The sequence below is a fragment of the Aphelocoma coerulescens genome, chromosome 7 (assembly GCF_041296385.1).
Source record: "Aphelocoma coerulescens isolate FSJ_1873_10779 chromosome 7, UR_Acoe_1.0, whole genome shotgun sequence".
Classification (NCBI taxonomy): domain Eukaryota; kingdom Metazoa; phylum Chordata; class Aves; order Passeriformes; family Corvidae; genus Aphelocoma; species Aphelocoma coerulescens.
Window position 1 is genome coordinate 12,035,894 of NC_091021.1, and position 23,962 is coordinate 12,059,855.

At 43.4% G+C, this 23,962-nt stretch overlaps 2 protein-coding genes across 5 annotated transcripts; one reads left to right on the forward strand and one right to left on the reverse strand.

Moving 5' to 3' along the window:
* The first annotated feature begins 1,535 nt into the window (after positions 1–1,535).
* BZW1 (basic leucine zipper and W2 domains 1) lies at positions 1,536–11,485 on the forward strand. Of its 2 annotated transcripts, XM_069022126.1 has the most exons (12): positions 1,536–1,672; positions 2,106–2,179; positions 3,947–4,123; positions 5,733–5,827; positions 6,073–6,138; positions 6,399–6,534; positions 7,121–7,230; positions 7,347–7,517; positions 8,426–8,572; positions 8,890–9,028; positions 9,894–10,016; positions 10,261–11,485. In XM_069022126.1, exons 2-12 carry the CDS (start codon positions 2,116–2,118, stop codon positions 10,290–10,292), a joined length of 1,260 nt encoding a protein of 419 aa, XP_068878227.1. In that variant the 5' UTR covers positions 1,536–1,672; positions 2,106–2,115; the 3' UTR covers positions 10,293–11,485. The 2 variants fall into 2 exon arrangements, with proteins under 2 accessions (XP_068878227.1, XP_068878228.1); XM_069022127.1 differs by lacking the exons at positions 1,536–1,672; positions 2,106–2,179 and having other exon boundaries at positions 3,953–4,123; positions 5,733–5,738.
* Positions 11,486–19,161: 7,676 nt separating this feature from the next.
* PPIL3 (peptidylprolyl isomerase like 3) lies at positions 19,162–23,956 on the reverse strand. Of its 3 annotated transcripts, none has more exons than XM_069022132.1 (7): positions 23,812–23,956; positions 23,114–23,161; positions 21,872–21,946; positions 20,999–21,092; positions 20,311–20,378; positions 19,841–19,959; positions 19,162–19,552 (listed from the first exon to the last, which is right to left on the reverse strand). In XM_069022132.1, exons 2-7 carry the CDS (start codon positions 23,114–23,116, stop codon positions 19,426–19,428), a joined length of 486 nt encoding a protein of 161 aa, XP_068878233.1. In that variant the 5' UTR covers positions 23,117–23,161; positions 23,812–23,956; the 3' UTR covers positions 19,162–19,425. The 3 variants fall into 3 exon arrangements, with proteins under 3 accessions (XP_068878233.1, XP_068878234.1, XP_068878235.1); XM_069022133.1 differs by having other exon boundaries at positions 23,791–23,956; XM_069022134.1 differs by lacking the exon at positions 23,812–23,956 and adding an exon at positions 23,556–23,651.
* Positions 23,957–23,962: the final 6 nt, after the last annotated feature.

The following is a 23,962-nucleotide window of genomic DNA, read 5'->3' on the forward strand; positions in this document are numbered from 1 at the left end:
AGCAGAGAAGAGAGTGTGACCTGCGCACACACTCAAATAAGTCACATTTAATGTAAATCTGTAGATACAAAAATATCTTATTCCTTTACATTGGTAAAGTTTTCCTGTTCATTTCTCTTGTTAAAGTGTGAGAAACTACAGCTAATGGGAAAAGCTCAACTGGTAATAGGCTTTGCAGTTTTGTCCTATCAAAGACTTTAGGGAGCTGACAATAGGAACTATTATTTCTTTGTGTGTTCTTTCCTTAAAATGTGATTTTATAATTTCTGATTTTTCTTTTTGGCTTTTTAATTAATTGTGATTTAGACAAATGCTCTCATTTTAGAATGAGCACCAAAGTAATCAGTGCCTTGGGTTTAGAATTAATGGGCAAATATTTGCAAATATTAAGGTGAAAATGCTTCCTCTAAATGTGGTATTTTTGCAGTTAGTACTTTGGGGATTTCATTGGGCTGTTAACTGGAATCTGCAAAAACGTTTCTTGAGTAAAACTTGTAAGGCACTGTCCTGCTCTTTTGTGACACTGGAATCTATTACCAGTAGTGTTTCAAGGAAGAAATAGTAACAAAAATGGTATGAGATGAAATCTGGCTCCTACCGACAATAAGAAGGATCGCGTTTTCCACTCCTGCAGCCCAGTGATTTGTTCTATTCATACACTTGTTAACTGGTCATTTCAAGACCTTTAGTCACGGGAACATCATACTTAAACCTAATGGAAAGTTGCGGCTGCATAAAGTCTAGAAGGAAGCTTGTGTTGTCTAGATTAGTTTGGTGGTTTGGCCTTTTGGGGAGCAAAGAACTGAGCTGCAATTGCGTCTCCTGTTCTAGAGCAGCACGGAGATTATTCTCCATGTTGTTCTCCAGTTCTGTGCTGCTGTGTGAGTTCGGCAGCCTATCTTTTTTACACAGTACTTAAAGGGCCTCCACTAACACAGTGGGTGTGTTTATGTTGTATGCTAACAGACAGACTACCCTACTTAGCCTGAAGGTAGGATGAGACCTGTTGTGGTGATTGCTAGCAAAAGACCCGGCATTTTAACGGCAGTAGAGAAGGCCTGCACTTCCGGAGCTCAGGGACTTTGTTGCGTGACAGATGCATGCAGCTTGTAACTGGTAGTCCTGTCTGCACAGACTGCAGTACGTCAAGTGCTTATATGGTGATGTTACCACCAGGATCTGAAAGAAGAAATTATTACAACTGCAAGAGCAAATCTAGGGTCAAGTACCACACAGGTATGGTATTAAAGTTCGATGCACCGCACGTCCTGGTGCTGCCCCCGGCGCTTCTTGTCTGCTGCGCTCCGTGGGCCACAGACCAGGCGAGGCAGGACGTGTCCCTGCGGTGCTGAGCGGGCTCCACCGCAGGGCCGGGGTGCGCGTGGGGCACCAGGCGCTGAGTCCCGGGCGCGATCACCCCCGACTAGTGCTCGACGTGGCAGGGAGACCCAGGAACCAGCAAGTCGGCAACACACGCGGCCCCGAGAGAGCCCGCCCCGTTTGCCGCCCCTTCCCTCCATCCTCTCGGGCGGGGCGGGGCGGAGGGCGGCCCTCCCTTCTTCCTCTGGCGTCGGTTCCGCTCGTAGAGCTCTCCCTGCCGCCGCTCTTCGCTGCCGTTCCTGCCCGTCTCCGCTCCGGGCCACTCGGGCGTTTTCTCTCTGCCTTAAAGTCGGTGAGGAGACGGGCGCGGGCGCGGGCGGGAGGCGGCCGGCTGTGACAGCCCGGCCCGTGAGGGCCGCACCGCGCTGCGCCGCGGTGGAGGCGGGGGAGGGCGGCGGTGGGCGGTGGCGGACCCCTTCTTCCTCACGGGCACCGGGAGCGCAGCAGCGTTGGCGGCAGCTGCGGCACCGCCAGCTCGGGCCGTGCGGCCAGGCCGAGAGGCGAGAGGGCCGGGCACGGGCACCGGCACCGTGCGGGCCCCGGCTCCGCCCTGCGGCCGCCTCCGCCCGGGGAGCCCGGTGCGTGCCGGGAGCCGGGCGGGGGCCGGCGCCGCCCGCAGCCGCCCAGCGCCGCGGGAGCGGGAGGGAGGAGCCGCGCGGCGGGGGCGAGCGGGCAGCGCGGCCCCTGCCCGCAGCGTCCTCACGGGTGTCTCTGCTTCCTTGCAGGGTGTCTTTTATGAATAATCAAAAGCCGCAGAAGCCGACACTATCGGGCCAGCGTTTTAAAACCAGAAAAAGAGGTGAGTTACCGCGCCGTGCCCGCTGCCAGGACCGGCTGCCGGCGCTGTGCGTACGGTAAAACGGCGGTTTCTGTCAGTAAACAAACCAGTGCCTTCATGCGCTCACCATAAACCTTCTACATGAAGCCCCACTAAGTGCAGAATCTTGAGGCTGACCCTGGGTGCTGCAATGTTCTCTGCACTAATAAATAATGTTTGGCAGTCAGAATTGTCATTGGATTTACTGTGATAACCTTGGCCTAAAAGATGGTCGTTCTAGAACCGTCCTGAGTGTGCTTAGCCTGCAGGCAGAAGGATCTAGTACCCCAGAAGTACAGGGGAGCTCCAACACAACATTGTTGCAGGTTAATACGCACATCTAAGGAGCATCTAATAGAGTAAAAATTTCAGTCTTAACCCCTGGATAAAAGTTACATTGTCCTCTTCTAAATTTTAAAAACTTGACAGAAAAACCCCACCAAAAAATCCTACAAACCCGCCCACCCACACATCTCCCAGTCAACATCCAATAAAACCCCAGTGCATGGGATATGCAAAGGCCTGTCTCTACATGCACAGTTACTTCCATAAGAAGAGTTGATGACTAAAGAGGTGTGATGAGTAACTTCATATTTTGGTGGAGCTTTTTTCCAGCAAAGAGGAAGTAGGGACAGCTCTTAGAGTTTCTGTTCAGTACAGTTTTACTTGTATACCAGCAGTGTTCCAGCTCTAACAGGCAGCTTTAGGGATGCTGTACATGCAGAAGCACACTCTGATTTATAGAACCTGTTTGAATGTCAAAGCACCTTGAGAATCTCTTGTATGAGAGTTTGATGTGGTCTGTCCAGCAGATGAAATGCCAGCAGCCATGGGTTTAGTCTCTTTTTAAGCATTTAACCGTAGTTCAGCTTTGAAGCAGCTCTTCTGAACAATATGCTTCATGGATCTGTCCTGGAAAATAACTGATCCAGTACTTCCAGACTTACACCAGCTGTTACTAATGTGTTGATACTTGCATTGACGCTTGGACACCAGTATGCCATACTAAGCTGCTAACAGAATTGGCTAAGTTGTTGTAGACAGCACTCAAAATAAGATCTGCAGTTGAGTTCTCTTATCTTTGGAAACTTTTCATCTCATGATTTCCATAATCTAAGGACAAATTGAGATGAGGAAAATTGAAGACCTCTTCTCTTTAAGACTTTCTGTTAGTTACATGGGTGGATTTGTTGCATGTTGACTATGCCCTGCCTGTAGTAAAAACAAGGCAATGATCAGCTGATGTGTCTCAGGTATGAAGAAGTGTGTGCTCTGCTTAACAACAGCAAAGGATGCTAAATAGATCTGCAGTTACAGCCCATTAACTTAGCTTGTATGTCTACATTTCCCCCTGGCACTTGAGGAAAAGTAATTGCCTCAAACTCACTTAACTCCAGGTTAAGAGGAGGGGATGGTCTTCATAGCCACAAAGTGAATTGCCAGGTGACTTGGATGTGATAATGGCATGCAGTTTGTCAGTCAGAATATTTCATCTGAAACAGAGAGGCCCAACAAGCTGAGATGAAACATGAGTAATGGAGTCAGATGTACAAAATTGTAGGGGCAAGTGTTAAGAATTGCCTTTCAGAATGAGCTAAATCCCTGGTTTTGGAGGGAAAGAGTGATCTAAGATGAGAATAGGGGTATAAGAATCAAACTGAGAAGTCAGGTAAGCTTTATTAGAGCCAAGTAATGATCATCACAAAGAATTCTTCATGGAAATCTTATTTCAACACTTTTGCTTTACAGATGAAAAAGAGAGGTTTGACCCTACTCAGTTCCAGGACTGTATTATTCAAGGTTTAACTGAAACTGGCACTGACTTGGAGGCAGTAGCAAAGTTTCTTGATGCTTCTGGTGCAAAACTTGATTATCGCCGCTATGCAGAAACACTTTTTGACATCCTGGTGGCTGGTGGAATGCTGGGTGAGTCCCTTTGATGTGTCTGCTGTCAGCTTCATTCGCTTCATTCTGCAAAAGTGTTTTCTTTCAGTGTAAAAACTCTGCTAAAGAGCCCACTGAGAGTGTAGAACAGGGTTTTAAGTTAATCTGTGGTAAACTACCTGACCATCTTGGTGACTGAGCAGTTACTGTAGAAATACTCTGTATAACCTGCCTCAGTTTTACTTGAGTCTGTTTGCATTCCTCGAAGTGTAGATTGTAGAAACACTGCTTAGACGAAAGTACTTTGGATTTTTGGGTGTGGAGGTTGTGGTTGGTTTTGTTTGGTTGGTTAGTTTTTGTTGGTTGGGTTTTTGGTTCTTTTACCAGGAGTAGATCTTGACTCTGGTCAAGTTCACGTGTAATGATGAGAGATGGATGAATGCTTGTTTCAGGTGTGTGGTCTGTGGTAACAAGAACAGTAGTTGCCCAGAAAGATTCTGACATGATCCTGTGCTTTGTGCATCCTACCTTGTTATTTTGGAAAGGAAACTTTTTTACAGAAGAATCTGAAGCACTCAGTCTTGGACATGCTATTGCAAATGATTTGTTGTTGACAATAGTGAGGTCATGGGCTCTAGCAGACGTCAGGGAGTGAGAAATGAGAGGGTGGTCGAGTCAGCAAAAACCACGGGGACTGAGGAAGTGAAATGTGATGACAGAAAGTGTTGTGAACTCATGTACACACTGAGGAACAGATGCTCACCAGCCAGGTAAGCACATACTGTAATTCTTAGAATATGTGGGTTTACATTCAAGAGTCTGAACCAGTGCATAGTGTGTTAGGAAGTGTTCCTTCTAGGAATGAGGCTGATGGGGAAGGGAAAAAGGCATTGCTGCATTAATGGTGATAGGGGGTGCTTTACTCAACTCCCTCCCTGTAACAGGTAGCTAAGAAGACCAGCTTTGATCTTCAGTCAGATGAGGCCAGAATAAAAACTGACATCCTGTTGCCTTATCGGCTTTTAATATTATTACCATAAATACTCATCTCTGGTTTTAAAGTCATGTTTCTGACTAATACATAACAAAAGGATCTCCATTGTATGAGGATGGCATAGAAATCAATGAGGTGTTCTGACACTGAAACTGGTGACCTGAATGCACCTTCATTAGTGAAGCAGCCTAATTACTAAAGTTTCAAGCTCCTCTCTGGGGCATTGAATTTTGAATGTATGTCTCTACATGTTTCAGTCTACTGTTGTGACTCTGTCACAAAAAAGGCATGAAGCAGCACTATTGCAGCAGACACTAAAAAGACACTTGCTGGAATTAAGCAGCTTCAGTGGCTTCCTTTAAGGGAAGAGGAGCTCATATGGCCACGTTAACTTACTCATATGTAAACAAGATGTTGCCAATCCCCTTAGCAGTAGGGTGCCAGAATATTTAAATGTTCAAATCTAAGCTCCTGATTTTAAAGTTCTGGTGCAACAGTGGAACAGATGGAAATGTAGGGGTGTCTTCAGTGATCAGGTCATTCAGTTCATCACAAAAGGACAACATGTTGCATGCTATGGGTGTTGGAGTTCTGCTGTGGAGACTGTTCAGTGCTTTCACTGGGAGTAACACTACTAATGCTGAAATCCTCTTCCAGCCCCAGGTGGGACCCTGGCAGACGACATGACACGCACAAACGTCTGTGTGTTTGCAGCACAGGAAGACCTAGAAACCATGCAAGCATTTGCTCAGGTTAGTTCTGAAATGAGGACAATTTAACTTAAAGCTGTTTAATGGCCAAAAATTAAATGTTTGTGTAGTTTTAAATATAGGTAAAAATAATGCACGGCTTTAAGAAGCACACTGGAAGTGGTAGAGTAGAGGTGTTCCAAGCTGTGCTGTAAAGAGTTCAGACCTACTTCACTGAACTTAGTTTTTTAAAATTCTAATCAGATGATAGTTCAGAGCAAAAGATAACATACTCTATGTCTTTTTAGGTTTTTAACAAACTAATCAGGCGTTACAAGTACCTGGAGAAAGGCTTTGAAGATGAAGTCAAAAAGGTATGGAGTGGGTTTTTATCAGCAGATGAGTAAACCTTCACATTCTGCTAATTAATCACTTTGTAGAAGGGTTACATCATAAAACAGATTATTAAAATAAACCCTTGTAAGTTGTTAATAGAGGAATGGGTGGCTTGCATGACTACTAGTGATTAGTGCTTCTGCTAGTTGAATAGCTTGATGAAACAAAACATGGAGGTACTGGCCAAAGTTTAGTGAGAGATGGTAGTTTTATGCAGCTCTTCTTACTTGTCCTGCAGTTGCTGCTGTTCCTGAAAGGGTTCTCAGAATCTGAGCGGAACAAACTGGCCATGCTGACGGGCATTCTGCTTGCCAACGGGACACTCAATGCATCAATTCTCAACAGTCTCTACAATGAGAACTTAGTTAAAGAAGGTGAGTGTCTCCCAACTCCTCCCTTAGGAAGGGGAGATAGAACCATGACAAGTAGGTGGAAATTGTGATGACACTACACCCTTGCAGCTCACGAGCTTCCTCTGATGATAGATTGATTACAGGATTAGTAAAGGTAAATGGGATGCCCCACAACCTGGAAGATCTTGTTAAGACTTAAGAAAATGAGTTTCTTGAGAAAGCTTGTGTGTAGGACTTCCTGCATGACACTGGGGGCTGCTGTGTTGGGGGCTCACTAGTGTTGCCCAGCAAGACACTACTGTATTTTGGAGAGGGACCTTTCAGGATGCAAAAGGTGTGTCATGTCTTTAGGTTGCTTCCTAAATTGCAGCAAGAAGAGTTGAGTTTAGTACAGGGAAGAGTTGGTGCTGATGAGTGGTAGGAAAAGTCCAGCATGCTGGAGGCCACAGTGTCCTTGGGCAGAGAGAGGTACTGCAGACTGTGCTGGGGTTCATTGGAAGCCCAGCTGCTGCTCTGAACACAGTCTGACAAACAAGGTACCCTGCACTCAGGCCTTATTCCCTGTGTTCTGAATTTCACTAGTAATAGACCTATTCCTATTGCATAGGTGTTTCTGCAGCTTTTGCAGTCAAGCTGTTCAAATCATGGATAAATGAGAAAGATATCAATGCAGTGGCTGTCAGTCTTCGCAAAGTAAACATGGACAACAGGCTCATGGTGAGTACCACTGGAACTACTCTGCTGCTACATAAGCCAGTTTAGTGAACAGCATTTGCCAGCAAAGTACTCAACACACATTTCTTTTACAAAAGAGTTGTAAACTTTGTTTTCAGGAGCTCTTCCCAGCCAACAAACAAAGTGTTGAACACTTCTCCAAGTACTTCACTGAAGCAGGACTAAAAGAACTTTCTGAGTATGTTCGGAACCAGCAATCCATAGGAGCTCGGAAGGAGCTGCAGAAAGAACTGCAGGAGCAGATGTCACGGGGAGATCCATTCAAGGATGTAAGTGTTTGTAGACAAGGTGGAGGTGCTTTCTGTCTTTCTGTACCTCTCTTTCATACTGAACTTAGCTCTCACCAGGAATTAAAATGAGGACTGGGGGGGTGGTTGGTATTAGCTTTGTGGTCTGTGTCGGTTTGGCCAAATTTAGAAATATATCCTTCTCTTAGAGAAGGCAGGCTATAACCACCCCTCCCCCACCAGCTTCAGGAAAAAATACATTTTCCTCAAAGGAAAAGTGAAGGAGATAAAAACTATTTAACAAACACACGGGAAAAGGATAGTAATGCTAAATAATAAAATCTCTCGCTGTGGAGAAAAAGCCTGGGAAAGTGTTCGAGTCCTCCCTTTGGTCTCCTCGGAGCTGGGGCTTAGCCCAGGGCCAGGCCCTCTGTGCTCGGTGGAAAGTCCTCCCGATGTGCTCTGATATTGACACAGTCTAGCAGAAAAGAGAGAAAATCAAAATTCCAGGGAAGGAAAAAAAGTTCAACTCTCGGTCTCTCTCTGGAGAAAAAGAAGCTGAACACCTGGCCAAAAGCTGACCTGGGAGCAGCAAGCTGGGTGCTTCCTCACTCCCCTGGCGCAGCTGAAAAAAAGTCTCTATCTCTGTGTGACCTTGAATAAGCTGCACACTGCTTTGAAGAAGTTTTGCTTAGGGTTTCCTTCCCCCTCTCAGGCTCAGTTTAAAGGCATAGAAAGGTACAAAATTAATTCCTGGGCATAGAGTAGCGATATGGGATACACATCATAAAGTAACCCCAGGACATGGTCTTTCCTTAATGTCCTGAATCCTGCTGTATGATCAGGTTGGTTGTCATTCTGAAACCTTCTGGGTTGCCTTTAAAAGGGAAGTTTTAATTTAGCTTAGTGCCATATGTGACTGTTGTGCTGACTCTTACTCTGCCTGGCAGATCATCTTGTACGTGAAGGAGGAGATGAAGAAAAACAACATCTCAGAACAGACTGTGGTAGCCATAATCTGGTCAAGTGTAATGAGCACAGTGGAGTGGAACAAAAAGGAGGAGCTGGTAGCAGAGCAAGCCATTAAGCATTTGAAGGTATTGTAACTTCAGTATGGACTTCTGCACCCCTTGGGTAAGGCTTGGTTTTCCTTCTGTCTGCAGCTCCCTTTTAAATGTTAAAGGCTACAACCTTGCTGGTGTAGAGACAGCATGAGATGGGGAATTCGCCCCCTTGTGAGGGGTGTTACAGGCCAAGGGCCTGAGGCAGAGGCAGTGACTGCTGCAGAGCTGCTTGTGGTGGGGCAGTGGTTGCAAATTTCTAAGCAGTGGCTGATGGAAACGGCAAAACCAGCTTTAGTCAGGTGCTAAATGTGAAGTGCTCTGTATGTGCCAATTTGTTGTTTCTGTTACAGCAATACAGCCCTCTACTTGCTGCCTTCACCACCCAAGGTCAGTCAGAGCTGACTCTTCTGTTGAAGATTCAGGAGTATTGTTATGACAACATTCATTTCATGAAGGCCTTCCAGAAAATAGTGGTGCTCTTCTACAAAGGTAGCTTCTGTGGGGTTGTACTTTCAGGGGTTTCGAGTTTTTGGAGGGGTTGGTTTTGGTTGGTTGGTTGGGTTTTTTAAAGCTTCTGAAACAGAATGCTTCGGTTCTGATAAATTCTTCAGGGAAGATCAGTGCTACAACATCGCACTTCATGAGCTGAAGAATATTCTGTCTTCTGTTTGTAAAAATGCAAAAGTGCATGTGGCTGGTCCTTGGCACATGGGGAAGTGCAAAACAAAGTTGCTGCCTGTCTCCAGTAGATTGGCTTAAGAGTTGTAGAACAAAGCTAAATTTATATTTTTAAGGCATTTTGTTAAGTTCCATGATAGTGTATTCTTAGTTCTCTTAACATTGACTATGAGTAGCTGGAGATTGAGGCCACCGATGTGTTCTGGGCTGCTCTAGGCTCTTTTTAAATGTCTGATAAAAGGTGTCACTGAAAACACAACTGTGCACCTGTGGAAACTTGTTAAACTGAAGATTATATTGTACTTGCAAAATTTAAAAAACACCTAAACACTTCCTGTAGTGTACTTCAGACTTCAAAAGAATTTGCATCTGTTCTTAGCTGTTGACTGAACCTTTGCTTAGACTGTACCATCTCAAATAACTCTGAAATACTCCAGACTGTTAGTGGGAGTGAGAGTGCAGATCCTAGATAGGCGCTGAGGAAACTCCAGTATGAGGAACCATCCAGAATGCCTGGTTCTCAGAATTTCAAAACTGAAGGCACTCCTAGTGCAGGTCTGTCCAGCTGTACCCAGAGAAGGAGTATGTGATGCTGCTTCTAGGGGAGGAAGCAAAGGCTGCCAGTCAGGTTCGCAGCAGTTTGCTGTGTTAATACTGCTCTTGCTTATCTTTACAGCTGAAGTTCTGAGTGAAGAACCCATTCTCAAGTGGTATAAAGATGCACATCTTGCAAAAGGAAAGAGTGTTTTTCTGGAGCAGATGAAGAAGTTTGTGGAATGGCTCAAGAATGCTGAAGAAGGTAAGCAGCAGCTTAGCTCTTAAGTGGAGCTTGTTCATTCTGGGAACCCTAATGCAATAATGCTGTGTTTTGGAGTGGGGGGATGTTAACTGCCCCCCTGAGACTGGTGTGCCCCCTCCCCTGTGTGCCAGTGAAATCCATGTGGAGCCAATAGCAGCTGTTGTGTGGGATGCAGGGCAGCAGCTGAGCTGGGGGCTGGGGGCTGAGCCAGGGGCAGGCTGCTGACGAGGTCTCTCTGTTGCAGAGTCGGAGTCTGAAGCCGAAGAGGGTGACTGACCTGTGAAACTCTGGCCTCAGTAAAGCAAACAGGAGCTGTAGATAAGTGTCATGTCTCATGTGTCTTTCTGATTCTTACATCCTACCTCCCTGTATCAAGCATGATATAAGGGCTCTCATGTCAATTTATTTTAACTGTTTTCTATAGTTATTGAAATACTGGATTTAGTTTTTAAAACCATGTTCAAGTAGTTTACAGGAGCTGTTAGATTTGACTCTTAACCTGCATTTGTCCTTTCAGTTACCTTCTACCTCCTGTATTTTCTACTGTAATGATGTAATTTAAGGCCTTCCACAGTGAAATCCACTTCATCTGTTGGGATTTCTGTCTGTATTGGAGTAGATGTGATATGGTGAATGAGACTTAGGGCAGTTCTGCTTGCAAATTAAACTGTAAAAAAGCCTCCCAAGTGAAGAGGCCATCGCTTGTGTGGCACTGCAGTCTGTACCACCAACTAGCCCCCATCATAGGTGGCTGTCCATGTCCCCAAGTACTTTGTCATCCCTTTACCAGACTTCCAGCATAAAGCAATCCTCTATTCCAACTCCTGGGGAAGGTGGGTTGCCCCACTGCTGGAAAGAAGCTGTTGTGGTGGCAGCAATTGGTACTGTGGTGAGACATGAAGAGTGACATCTCTGAGCCTGCTGGCTGTCACAACTGGTGGCCCATGTTCCTGAGGGGCTGTCAGGTGGCCTTGCATCTCTGGGGGTGCCTTCCTTTCCCCTTTTCCTCATGGAAGTACAAGCAGTGCTGTTCCACATAGAGCTGCCCACCAGTTTTCTCAGGCCAGGTGCTGCTCCTGGCAGGGCTGGGGCAGGGAAGCAGCTGCTTTGTGCTGCTCTGTAAATGCACAGCTGCTGCAACCTAAGGCAGCCAAAACTCCACCCCTCCCCCTTGAAGTTTAGAGATTCTTTTATGCTGGCAGCTCACATGCTAAACCAAACAGCTTATCTGCTCCCTGAAACTTTAACTCCTAATGGAAATTCTCAGGACAGTTCAATTCAGAAAGATTGGGAAAGTCTATACTGTTGCAAGCTAACAGCATTAACTGAAATACTGGTAACAAGAGTACACCTACTAAAATAAATGAAAAAATTGGTCATCACAATGCAATCTGTTCAATACTACAGTGATCTTCCTTACTTTGTAACTTTTTTTTTTTAAAGCAAATAAAGGCCATCCTTACACTTAATGCCCAGGGCTGTCTCTGCTCCTTATCTGAAAAGAAGGTGACACTATAGCGTACAAAGCAGTGCACAGTCTCTCAAGGACTGTTGAATAACATGTAATTAAAATAATTTCTTGCTGTCAGGGTGCTCTCTTCCACATTTAAAGTGCTCATGTCCCATGAGTTTGAAAACCAGGTTCATCTGTATAATAAAGAAGTTTTATGTCAACATTTGGTAAATATCCAAGAAGTCATACTAAAATGTAAGGCACTTACAACACAACCAAATCAGAAGTCAAGGGTGTTTAAGTTCCTTTGGTCCCTAGGACTCAGCCTGCTTAGCTGCAGGAGCCTGTGCCCTCTTTCTGCCTTTCAAGGGAGAGAAGAAAGGAAAGCACTGCACCATAAGAGCAGTGCTTGTTTGGGACGTACTCCAGCATCTTCTGAACCAGGTCAAAGAGATTCTTGTGGTCAGAATCCTGGCATGTCATGAATTCTTTCATGAAAATAAAAAATGTTTGGTTGTTTATCTTACAATTGCAGTTAAAGTTTCTGTCCTCAAAGGCATTTTCCCTGTCACATCTTACCTTCAGTGGCTTACAGGGGGTTGATAAGTATCTGCCACCAGGATTTTATTCATCCCAATTGAGCTGTCCACAACAGAAAAATTTTCATTTTCTTAGCCAAACAGACTGTATGTGTTACTCAGATATTCTGTTTTGTCCCTGCAGTAGAAGTTTACCAAGATGTGTGTTTGTAGCTTGGGATCTGATCTGGGAATATTCCACAAGAGTGGCCAGCTTGTCAAACACAGCAAAGGGATGACTGGCTCTTAAACCTAATCTGAAAATATTTAAATTACACTATAGCAGTCCAGGTACATAAAAACATAATTACCTGCTTTTTTTAATCGTGTGATATGGCAAAGGCCCCCAGGGTCATTGCCATGGCTCTGAAGGGAAACCTAGAGAGACATTTTTGTTCATTGTTAGAGGAAGTTATTCAGAACTATTTTTCACCATACCCTGCAACCAATAATTGGTTTCAGATTAAGGAAAGAAGAGCTGTAGTACTCTTGTTTCCTGAAGTTAGAGTGTACTAAGTTTTATCCCTTGAGGATTTTTCCCCTTGATGCTACTTTTTTTTTTTTACTTTGTTGATGAATCCCAAGTTTCAGCAATACTGTCAAGATTACAAAGTTGAGGTATTTGAATTTGCTGATGGTGACAGATGAAGCTACATCTGTTACTAGCATGGCTTGTAAATTACAAATGTTAAGAGGGTGATCCTTCACACCAAGCTGCTGCCAAAAGTTGACTGAAGGCAATGTGTAGAAATGTTGTGCTCATACCCTTCCCTTGTGCCTACGTCTCTCTTCAATTTGGCACCATGGAGAAAGGCAGCTGAAGTTCTTGCATGAATCACTCCCCTTAGTCTCTGCTTCTCCAGCATTTTCACTCACCTGAGGAGTATTACAGACACTGCATCATTGGTAAGGTTCACAGCAACTTACAGGAAGTAGTGCTGCTCCAAGGCAGTATTCCATCAGAATACACTGTATGCTCCAAACATCTCATAGTTGTGACTGTCCCAGTGATGTGAAAGGATTCAGAAGGTTCTTGTTTGATACCAGACCCCAAAACAGTCCAAGAGCTCAAGGAAGAGAGCATTGTGCTGCTGCAGCGCAGCTCAACAGCGTGTGAAACCCCTCAAATGAGAGGTCAGCCTAACAGGCTGCTACTGGCCATGGGTAACTGCAGGAGCTCTGTACTGGCCTGTGGGCTCCAAAATGTCTAATACTCATCATCAAATACTGCACACCCAAAGCCCACAGCTTTCACCTCTGAAGGCAAAGGTGCTGAGCCCCAGGAGCTCAAAAACAATGCAAACATGTCCGTGGTACTCAAACCACTCTAACATCTGGACACAGTGACTACAAAGGCAGGAACGTGACATGATTTGCAACAGTTGCATTAATGCTGAGACACACACATCTCATACTACAGAAAGTGACATCACAGAAATCCTAAAGCCAAAACAAAGTACAGGTGGCTTTGTGTACTCACGTGCCAGGATCCAGTGCCTTTACGTATTCCAGTACTAGGACTTCCTAAGCTGCTTTGGAGCAGCTGCCGTAATTTTTGATTATATTTTTACAGCTACCTGTTTGCCTCTTCTGAAAAGATGGGATTGAACAGTGATTTTAGAAGAGTGATTAGACCAGCAACTACTATTAACTAAGAATATTCAGATACACATTGTTTATAGCAATACCAACCTTTTTAGAAAAGGTACTTTTTTAGTACATGCTGATAATATAATCAACGTTCATCTATGCATAAAAAGACTAAAATTTCTAAATTATATCAATTATGAAAACATACTTTATACCTTATTATTGTTCTTAGAAATTAAAAGCCTCATCTACCTCCTCATGGTATTTATGTATGCTATTAAAAAAGCAAAGCAAACAAAAATAGAAGCTATTCTAGACTATTCTTGTTTAAACTGTAAATACCTACTTGAAGAACTGGACAACTCTCATCAAGGCACATTTACAGGGAAAAATAAACAAGAAATATATGCAAGTTCTACAGAAAGAAAATAACAATCCCCATCCCTAAACAAAAAAACCCAAAAGTTTTCTAAAAGCCCCCTCAGATCTTATGTTAGAAGAACTTTCTGTATTCAGTTTGTGTGGCCAGGTTTTGGTAGCTGGGGGGACTACAGGGTTGGCTTCTGAGAGATGCTGCCAGAAGTTTCCCCCATGTCCCACAGAGCCAATGCCAGCTGGCTCCAGGACAGAACCAGCTGCAGGACAGACCTGCCAGTGGCCAAGGCTGGCCAATCAGAGATGATGTGAACACCTCTGTGATAACATACTTAAGAAGCAAAAAAAGTTATGGCACAGATGTAATTGCACTCAGAGAAGAGTGAGAGTATGAGGAAGAGAGGAACAGCTCTGCAGACACCAAGGTCAGTAGAGAAGGAGGGGCAGGTGCTGGAGGCACCAGAGCCGAGATTCCCCTGCAGCCCATGTGCAGGGGTGAGGCAGCTGTGCCCCTGCAGCCCATGGAGGACCACAGGGATGCAGAGATCCACCTGCAGCCCATGGAGGACCACAGGGATGCAGAGATCCACCTGCAGCCCATGGAGGACACCACACAGGAGCAGGTGGATGCCTGAAAGGCTGTGACTCCAGGGGAAGCCTGCAGGCAGGGACCTGTGGAGCTGTAGAGAGGAGGCCGCACTGGAGCAGTTTCCTGGTAGACTTGTGATCCTGTGGGGAACCCACGCTGGAACAGGCTGTGCCTGAAGGACTGCACCCCATGGAACGGGACCCATGCTGGAGAAGTTCATGGAGAACTCTCCTGTGGGAGGGACCCCACGCTGGAGCCGGGAATGGACTCTTCTCCCTGAGCAGGGGCAGAAAAAACTTGTGATAAACTGAATGTACTTCCATTCCCTGTCTCCCTGCACCCCCTGGGAAGGAGGGAGGGATGGGAGGATGATGCCTTTAAGATTTTACTTTTCAGTATCCTGCTCTGATTTCAACTGGTAATAAATTCAGTTAATATCCCCAAGCTGAGTCTCTTGTGCCTGTGATGGTGTTGGCTGAGTGATCTCTCCCTGATCTCAATTCATGAACCATTTGTTACATCTTTTTCTCCCCAGTCCAGCTGCAGAGGGCAGTGACAGAGTGGGTGTGGTTTGTTGGGCATCTGTCACCCAGTCAGGGTCAACCCACCACATCTATCTAAAAAATTATTGAAGTCTGAAAAATATTCTATGCATCTTGCACTTAGTACATCTCTGACAGATCAGATGACCCTCTGCATCATCCTCTGCATTCCTGCATCTTTTCCTTCAATGGATCTCCTGGAATAGCACCAAGATCCTGCAGCCAGTCAATAAACTCAAGTGAATTCAGGTCAGAAAAAACGATTCATTCAGCAGGGAGATACTCAGGCATTCTGATACACACCAGGCCACAAACAGTCAGCAGGAGCAATTTCAAATTCAGTCCCTGGAAATTCACAGGGCACAGAGTTTATGTTACAGGAGAAAAACATGGCAAGGAACAGATTTTCAGAGGAGATACTCAAAGTAGGAAGGCAACAAAAAATTACAATTGTTTTTCTTTTAAAAGACTGGTTTGCTGAATTTTACTTTATGATTTCAGCACCCCTATTTTTTTCTTAAAGCAAAGAGGTTTAATAATTATATATAGTTTTGGGGTTTTTTTAAATAGCCTTGTGTCCAAATTAAAATATGCATCTTAGGCAATCGAGATTAAGTAACTTGTATGAGTATTTGGCAAGAAGCTATTTTTTTAAAAATCATAAATAGCATATACATTTGCTTTACGCTGTCTTGGCTTGAGATCTTAACTTACAACTCCAATCTTCAGGATTTTTAACAGTGTAACAAAAATCAGAAAAACCATCCTGCTAGTGGGACGACATCATCCATAATTCAGTTCTACAGATTCCTCATTGATACTTGAAAAAGTCAGTCTAGCATGACCCCCTTGCTATTTCAGTGATACTTAGTGAAAATCTAGTTTAAAAGCTTGTCCTTGGATTTTAGAGTAGGGGTTAATCAAATGCTTGTCATAATACAAATTTTGAAGGCATAAAAGTGATGCCAGTATTTCAAGTACTCCAAGAGATGGTTATTGTTCATTAATCTGCTCAAATATAGTCAGTGAACAAATAGCAGGACCATGTTCTCTGGTATCACAAGCATATGTACAAACTATACATTTTCATTAAAGGAAATGCAATCCTAGCAAAAAACTGTCAGCTACTAATAGGAGCCAAAGGAATAAACTTCTATTATCCACCGAATTCCCCAGACCCGACATTCAATTACTACTGACAGATGAGAATCTACCTTCTTAAAATAAAAAAACAAAAAAAACCAAAAAAAACCAAGTAAATTTAAATTGGTCCTATCACCTGTGGAGGTTTAGGAGGACATGTATTACAAAGTGTCTTCTATTTCCTTTTGCCACCAGCTGTCACATTAGACCAGATCCCTGGCTACTGTGATGCCCAGTGTCACATCATTCCTTGGACTTGTGACTGCAAACTTCAAAACTGTGTCTCTGACAACGGCCCCTTTCATTCACAGATTTGGTTTCTGAATCACTGCTACAAAAATCAATCCAATAAATGTAATTAAAATCATTCCAGTGCCCCTGTGAAGGCAGCTTTTTGTTTTAAGGTGCAAGACATCTTTCTTGAAATACCTTCAACTCAAAAATTAATCCGCTATCACGTGACCTGATCAGAATAATTAAAATCTTAAAACATGCCTGCTGATACCAGAAGTCCAGAAGTTATTTACCTGCCAGGAGTTTCAGAAAGATGTTTGCAGCCCTTTTTTCCTGTCCACTTCAGAATGGTGTCCCTTTCCATTCTTAACTTCGTTGCACCTTCTGCAAAGTGGTCTTTTTCTTTTACCCCTGTCAGGACCATTCGTTTGACTGGAATTCCCAAAGTGTAATAAAGGTATTTACTCTTTGAATTGCATCCTACAGACAAACAATTTTCAAAGCCATTAATTATCAAATGTAAACTATAATGAAGATTGTATTTTTTCCTCAATATTTCAATTTTTGGCTTTTTTCTCTTCTCTTCTCTTTCTTCCATGTTATTTTTCAGTTCAAGAGCTTTTTTCAAATTAATTGCTTTTGATAGGGGAACTTAAACCTGTAATCTTCTTAAAAAGACCTATCATGGCTTGGACACTGGACCCTACTGCAAAGCTACTCAAGGCCCCCAGTGCTGCATATTCTAGGAAGAAAGGCTTCTGTGCGCTTAACAAGGGCAAATATTGCCCAGTGGGCTTTTTCACGACTTCAGTGACGTTTTTCCATGGGAGACAATAAAACTCGGGTTATCTCCCAGTTAGTTTGCCCCAAGAGGAAAAGCGAACTCGCTGCCCACCCGTGTTTTATGCCCCTTTTCAACCCCAAGCCGACTGCAGCACCTCAGGCCGGCGGGCGGCGGCCGCTGCCGGCACCGGGACGCCCCGGGCGGGCGGAGCGAGAGGGACGCGGGGCTGGGCCGCGAATCCCCGCCCCGGCCAGGGGCTCCGCGCTCGGCCCGAGCAGAGGCTCCCTCCGGGAAAGCCTCCGGGAAAGGCTCCGGGAAAGGCTCCAGCCCCGCCAGAGCGGCCGGGGCCATTTTCTGCCCGCCCAAGAAGGCGCAGCAGAGAACATGGCGGCCTGAGGAGGGCAGGGGGGGACGGACTCCGAATTGCGAAATGGTCATTTCTTACCCTGGTGACGAGGCTGTTGGTCGTCTGTGTACGGCCCCGGACGTGGTTAGTGGTTCTCTGGACTCACCTTACCTTATGTACAAGTTTGTCGCTGTTCAAAGATCATGCACCATTATTTTGTCCTTGCCCACTGCTCTCCATCTTAGACCAAGTCCAGGAAAACAAGACATTTTAATACAATTTTGAAAAGTTTGTTTGTAATTTTGTCCCAATAGGATCACACCCCTTTCGATACACAGCATTAGATTTAAAAAAAAAGATCTAAATTTAATGTGTATCCTCCAGAGAGCAAAATACTTGGTACTGCTGTATTGCACGTATTCTATGTAACAGCCTTCTTTTTATGGAGGAAAAAAAAAGACCTGAAATTGTTCCAGTTCAGTGCAGTTTTAAATTATTAATTATTTACAGTTCCTTTGCGCTGTAGGAAATTTCCCAGAATGTCCTTCCTCCTGCATGGCAGTAGTGTCAGTCAAGCATGTATTGCACGCTTCTGTCTACTTGCTACTGCTGCTGGTTATAGGGAAGAGACAGAGCACAGAGCTAAAAGAATAAAATCCTTTACCTGACGGACTGAAGTATTACACTAAAATATATTAAGTCTGGAACAAGGGCTGGGAGCTTAAAGCAACAGTCCATGAAGAATTTAGAAACTTTGCACAAGCGAGCAGGTATTGATTAGCTCTGCTCATTAACGCCTCAGTAATCTGTACCTGGCATCTTTGCCTTTCTCTTGCAAATGAGTTCTCATTATTTTAAGAGGCCAAGTCCAAAATGGGATATAATGGTCTGAAGCAGACTGCAAGTCAGCTGGACCTTGGGCTTCCCAAGGATTACAAAGCATACATAAAAGAATGGGCTTTGCTAAGGGATGCCCCCTGAGTGGAAAGAGGGCTGGGGAAAGAAGTCCAAAATGGCTCTCTTATCTGTTCAACATCATGTGACCACAGCCTTTTTGACAGTGCTCTTTGTTGTGTTTACCCTCTAGTCTTTGTGCAAAAAAGTGAAGAAAAACAAGTTACAGTAAATCCATGTTACTTAATTTCAATCAACAGCTATGTAAGGACAGAAATACTCTTTCATACCAATAGTGCTGTGCCAGAAGCAGAAGAAATTGCTCCCATCTACCTTTTGGGGAGGCTCATTCCAACACAGCAGTACAAGAGCAAGCACTCCTCTAAATATGTTCTTTAATCGTCTGGGAGGGAAATGTTTCATCTATTTATGAAACTGTTCTCACCTAAGGGAAAAAACTGCGTATCTTACTTTACTCTTCTGAGAAAACTGAGTAAGGAAGATTACAATTTACATGAAAAAGTTTGATAAAACTGGTAGCATGAAATTATAGCAAAGGACATTTTTTTAACGTAACGTCACTCAGAAAGATAAAGCAAAAACCAAAGATTAGGAAAAAAGTTTAAGCTTTTTTTTTATTTTACAAGTATAAAAAACAGTGTTTAAAAATCAAACTCCTGGAAGATGCTCTGGAAAACCTGGCTTCTGAAGCATAAGACTTCTTTGTGACAAGTCCCAAACAACGTCACAACTCCTGAAAATTCTGCATTCAATGAGCAAAGATATGATCCAGCTGAAGTAACCCTTTTTGATGGCTCTTTAAACCCCATAATCTTGGAATTATCTGACCAGTCTGAAGAATGTGTTGAGGCATTCTGTGGCTACAGAGCAAAAGGGTTGGCATGAATTGTAATGTCTTTAATGCGAACATCATTAAGAGGTCGGTAGGTTTTCTCATTCACAGGCAGCTTCTCCAGCTCATCCAGGGTCTCCAAGCCATCAATAACTCTGCAAGAAAAAGAGAAGTGCTGGAAATCGTCTTCTAATAATGATTTAAATTTCAAAATTAAGGTATCTCAAAACACTTTACAGTTAAGTATCACAGGACAAGGACTTTGCAAGCAAATGATACAAAATAAGAAAGCCAAAACATTTTATGTAGCAAATAATGTACTTTGAAACAAAGTATTAAGCATCCATGACAGACTGTGAGAAAAAATACAAGCATCTGCACGTGCCCCAAAATACTCAGATCCCTCACACACTCTGACAGAGGCGTGCAGTTGGATCACTTACTTTCCAAACACCGTGTACTTCATGTCCAGGTGCGGCTGTTTGCCATAAGTGATGAAGAACTGAGATCCATTGGTGTTGGGACCATTGTTTGCCATGGAAACTACCCCACGGACACTGTGCTGAACAAGAGGGAAAACCTCAGCATGAGTACACATCTGTGAAACCAGGACTAACCTGTGCACAGTGCTCTATGACTTAGACCTCTTCATCAATACTATTATTAAGAACAAATCTAAGTTGCTAATATATTCTATCATAATCAGTAAATGAAAAATTACTTCTTTGCCTTCAGTGCATGGAAAGCGCTGTCAGAAATTGTTTTTACTTCTGTTTTCAATGATAAAAACCCTCAAACCTAACTTGCCAAGCACAGAAATGCCTGTTCCTATTTTAATAATAAGCTACTGTTCTCCAACCTGTAGAGAAAATTTAGATGAAAACGTAAGTGCATATTGAGAGCACAGAAATACCTTTAGATATTCACTGAATTCATCTTCAAACTTCTTGCCCCAGATGCTGTTACCTCCTTTCCCAGTGCCTGACAAAGAAGCACCACAGTAGAGATTACTGGATTTTCAGACTGAAAAATCCAGAAATTATGTTCTGTTACAACACTTTACAACAAAGACCCTAAGCAGCCTGCAATTAGTTGAGGCAGGTTCTTGACCCTGCACAGAGAAGTAACTCTATATAAGGAACCTAAAGTAGCAGAACAAAACACTGACATATCCTCAGATTAAGTTCTGTATGAGTACGAACAGACACAACTGAATCAGCTTTTCTCCCAAACAGCTGACACTGTCTGGGATATTTTCCCCAAATGCTTTAGAGGCAACCTTTCAGGCAAAAACCATACAAAGCACAGTAGCAACTTCTTCTTAAGTCAACAGAACCATGTTGTGGTTTAGTGGAAACAGCTGTAAAAACTCAAGTTTGTAGAATGCATGGTTATTTAAAACCAGGGTAACACCTGCACTTCTGTAAGCCCACCACAGAAAACTAATCTCATAATAAAAACCTCTTATCACCAATACAATAATTATTATATTTTTACTTGACTTACATTTTGGTTTTAATACCTGTAATTCCTTTTTATTTCCCTACATTTTATTTTTATGTACATTCTTTCTATAGAAAGACCCAGACAGAAGAATTTACCTAATGGATCCCCTGTCTGAACCATGAAGCCCTTTATATTTCGGTGAAATACGCATCCATTGTAGTAGTTACTAGCACAAAGAGCCAGGAAATTCTACAAAAATCAAACAAACCATATTAACAAACAACTGAAAAATAGTATTATCTTACTAAAATGACAGCATTGGCAAGACCAAGGCTTTAACCTCTGCTTTGCTTTGTGACCATGCGAATTCTACAGAGTATTGCCACAGAATAGTCATAAACAAACCATAGCTAATAAACTCCTTTGATAGTGTCACACACACAAAGAATAAAAAGCTTTCAGTGCAAGGTTGTCTGACTTGAGGAACAAACAAGAAGCCTAAGACATGCTCTCTTCCCATTCAACAGTTTTATTTTGCACATGTAATTTTGTAATCAATAACTTAATGCCTCAGCTTTTTCATTAAAATAAATTAAATTTATTTCAATTTAAGTTCATTGCAAAAAGTCAAAACTCAGGCCCCTGACAAAATGAGAGTGAGTGAGTCTCACTCTTTTAAACTAAAATTCAGTCTGTGAGGGTATGAGTAAACCCATGGAAATCTGGGACTCCCACACTAGGTGCTATATTTCCCCTTAAAGGCAAAGGACACTTTGGGACATGCTGGAACTTCAAGAGAAGCAACTTAACTAAACCTTATCAAGTGAGAAACAGGCATCAAACTCTAGGCAGTATGACACAGTGCACAACCTCCATGAGTGGAACAGACACTGCACAAGCTTAAAATGTTGGTATTCCATTACATGAAAAGGTGAATTGCAAAAGCCACTTCACCTCCTCCACAGTCTTCACTATTTCTACTGCTTTGTTTCACCACCAGGCACTCCTACTCCTGGTACTTGACTTACTTCACAGGTCTTTGGAGTACGCTCACAGAATAGTTCAATTTTAATATCTCCCACATCAGTATGCAGCGTGACAGCCTGAGCAAAAGACAGAAAATAATAATTAAATCAGCAATGAAATACCAACAGACTCTTCTATTTCCCAGTCCCACCCAGAACATAAGCAAGTTTGCACTGCATACAACCATTGTTTCAGTATTTGGCCATAAGCAAGGCTACTGTCACAAACCATCCACATTTCCAGTAAAATCACCAGAAAGCACTCAGTTTCATTTAGTTTCAGGACAAATCAAGTTTTCCATGGTAATGCAGTAGCTATTTCACACTGTTACACTCCAGAAATACATTATTCATTTGCAAACAGGACCTACTCAGTCACTTGAATGTAAAGGTGAAGAATCAAGGTTGTATCTATTTTGGATGATAGTGTGGTGCACACACCTCACTGCTTTACAACCAGAGGAGCAACTGATGCCTGCAGCCTTTTGAGTGGTAAGACTAGTTCTGAATGGCAGCATATATAATCTGCCTTCCCAGACAAGAAAATCTACAAATTAACTTACTTTTCTTCAGAATTTATAAATTACCTTAATAAAATTTAAAATCAGCTACGCAGAGACCTAAGCAAATATATCTCTTCAGGCCAAATATATCACAGTGCTTCTATGGGAAGTGCTAAACTATACAAAAACAATTACTGTGGGGATAACTGTACAGGAAAACTAATAAAAATCAGCATCATGTTGATAGTGGCATACTGCTCCAAAAGTATACAAGTAAAGGAGACAGCTGCCCACAATGTCCATGAAGATGCTATAAAAGGTGTATGTACAGTTTAAGACATATATAGTCTTATCTCTATTTCTCGATTTGCTAAACTTTTAAAAGCCTGTAAGTGCTGAGGTTTACATATGCTGAAGCAGAGGTATGTTCTTGCAACTAGACTAATGCTGTGCCAAAAGAAACCAAACTAGATTAACAAATATATGCCAAAGTAGCATTAAAATCTAGGACCTCTGAAGTGAAAGCATAATTCTATTTTAGACTGATGTAAATCAACCTCTTTTCCTTTTCACAGTATCTTTTTATGAGTTTGAAATTAAAACCCTAAACTTTTCATGACAAATTCCTCACAGCATCAGAGGACGACGTGTAATCCTTTGAGATGCAGAGCAGCTATTTGCCTTCCAAGAGATGACCATTTCAGAAAGAATGAAAATATATAAAAAGTGCTTTCATTCTTACCATGTCTGCTTCTCAAAAAGCTGGGGTAGCCTTCTATACAGCAATTTCCTGCAAAGGTAATATATGAAATTTGTTGGGGGTTTTTTTCTGTGAACCCCCATTTCTTTTTGATTCTAAAATATTTGTTGGTTACATGCTTTTACACCACACGGTTCTACAGTGCCATTCGAGTGACTCTATGGCTAAATTTTTGCATTAAGCAACTACACAGCATATAAAGAATGAAAAATAAATAGAAAAAGACCACTTAGAGAAAGGAGAAGAGGGCGAAAAACACCCTTTCCTAGGATGAAAATGTATACTAAGCAATCAGTTTTCCCAAATATTACGGCAGTTGGCAGAACAGTAGATGCCAGAAATTCACAGGTAAAACCCACACCTAACGGAAGCGTGATTTGGAGCCAACACGTGACAGGTGTAAGTGGCTGCAATACATAGGTACCTGCATCCAAGCACAGAATCCCACTTTTTAAATCTTCATAATACTTTCAAATAAAGCGTTTAGAACGACGGTAATAAAGCCACGGCTGCGTAGAAGTCAACAGATTTACGCGCTAATTTCTCCTCCATACACCCGCCCTCCCCGGTGAAGCGCCGGCCCCGTGTCCCCATCCAACCCAGCTCCCCCAGCTCCCCCCCGGCAGCCGGAGCTGCCGCTCCCCCCCTGCCCGCGGTACCGCCACCGAAATGCCGCGCACAGGCCGGGTGCGCTCCGCCCGCCGCCGCCCGGCTCCTCCACCGGGCGAGCCCTGCCCGGCGGCACCGCCCGGAGGATGCTTTAACCCGCCGGGGCTGATGCAGAACCAGCGCCCGCCGCCGCTGAAGCGGCTCTTCTCCCGCGGGCCTCGG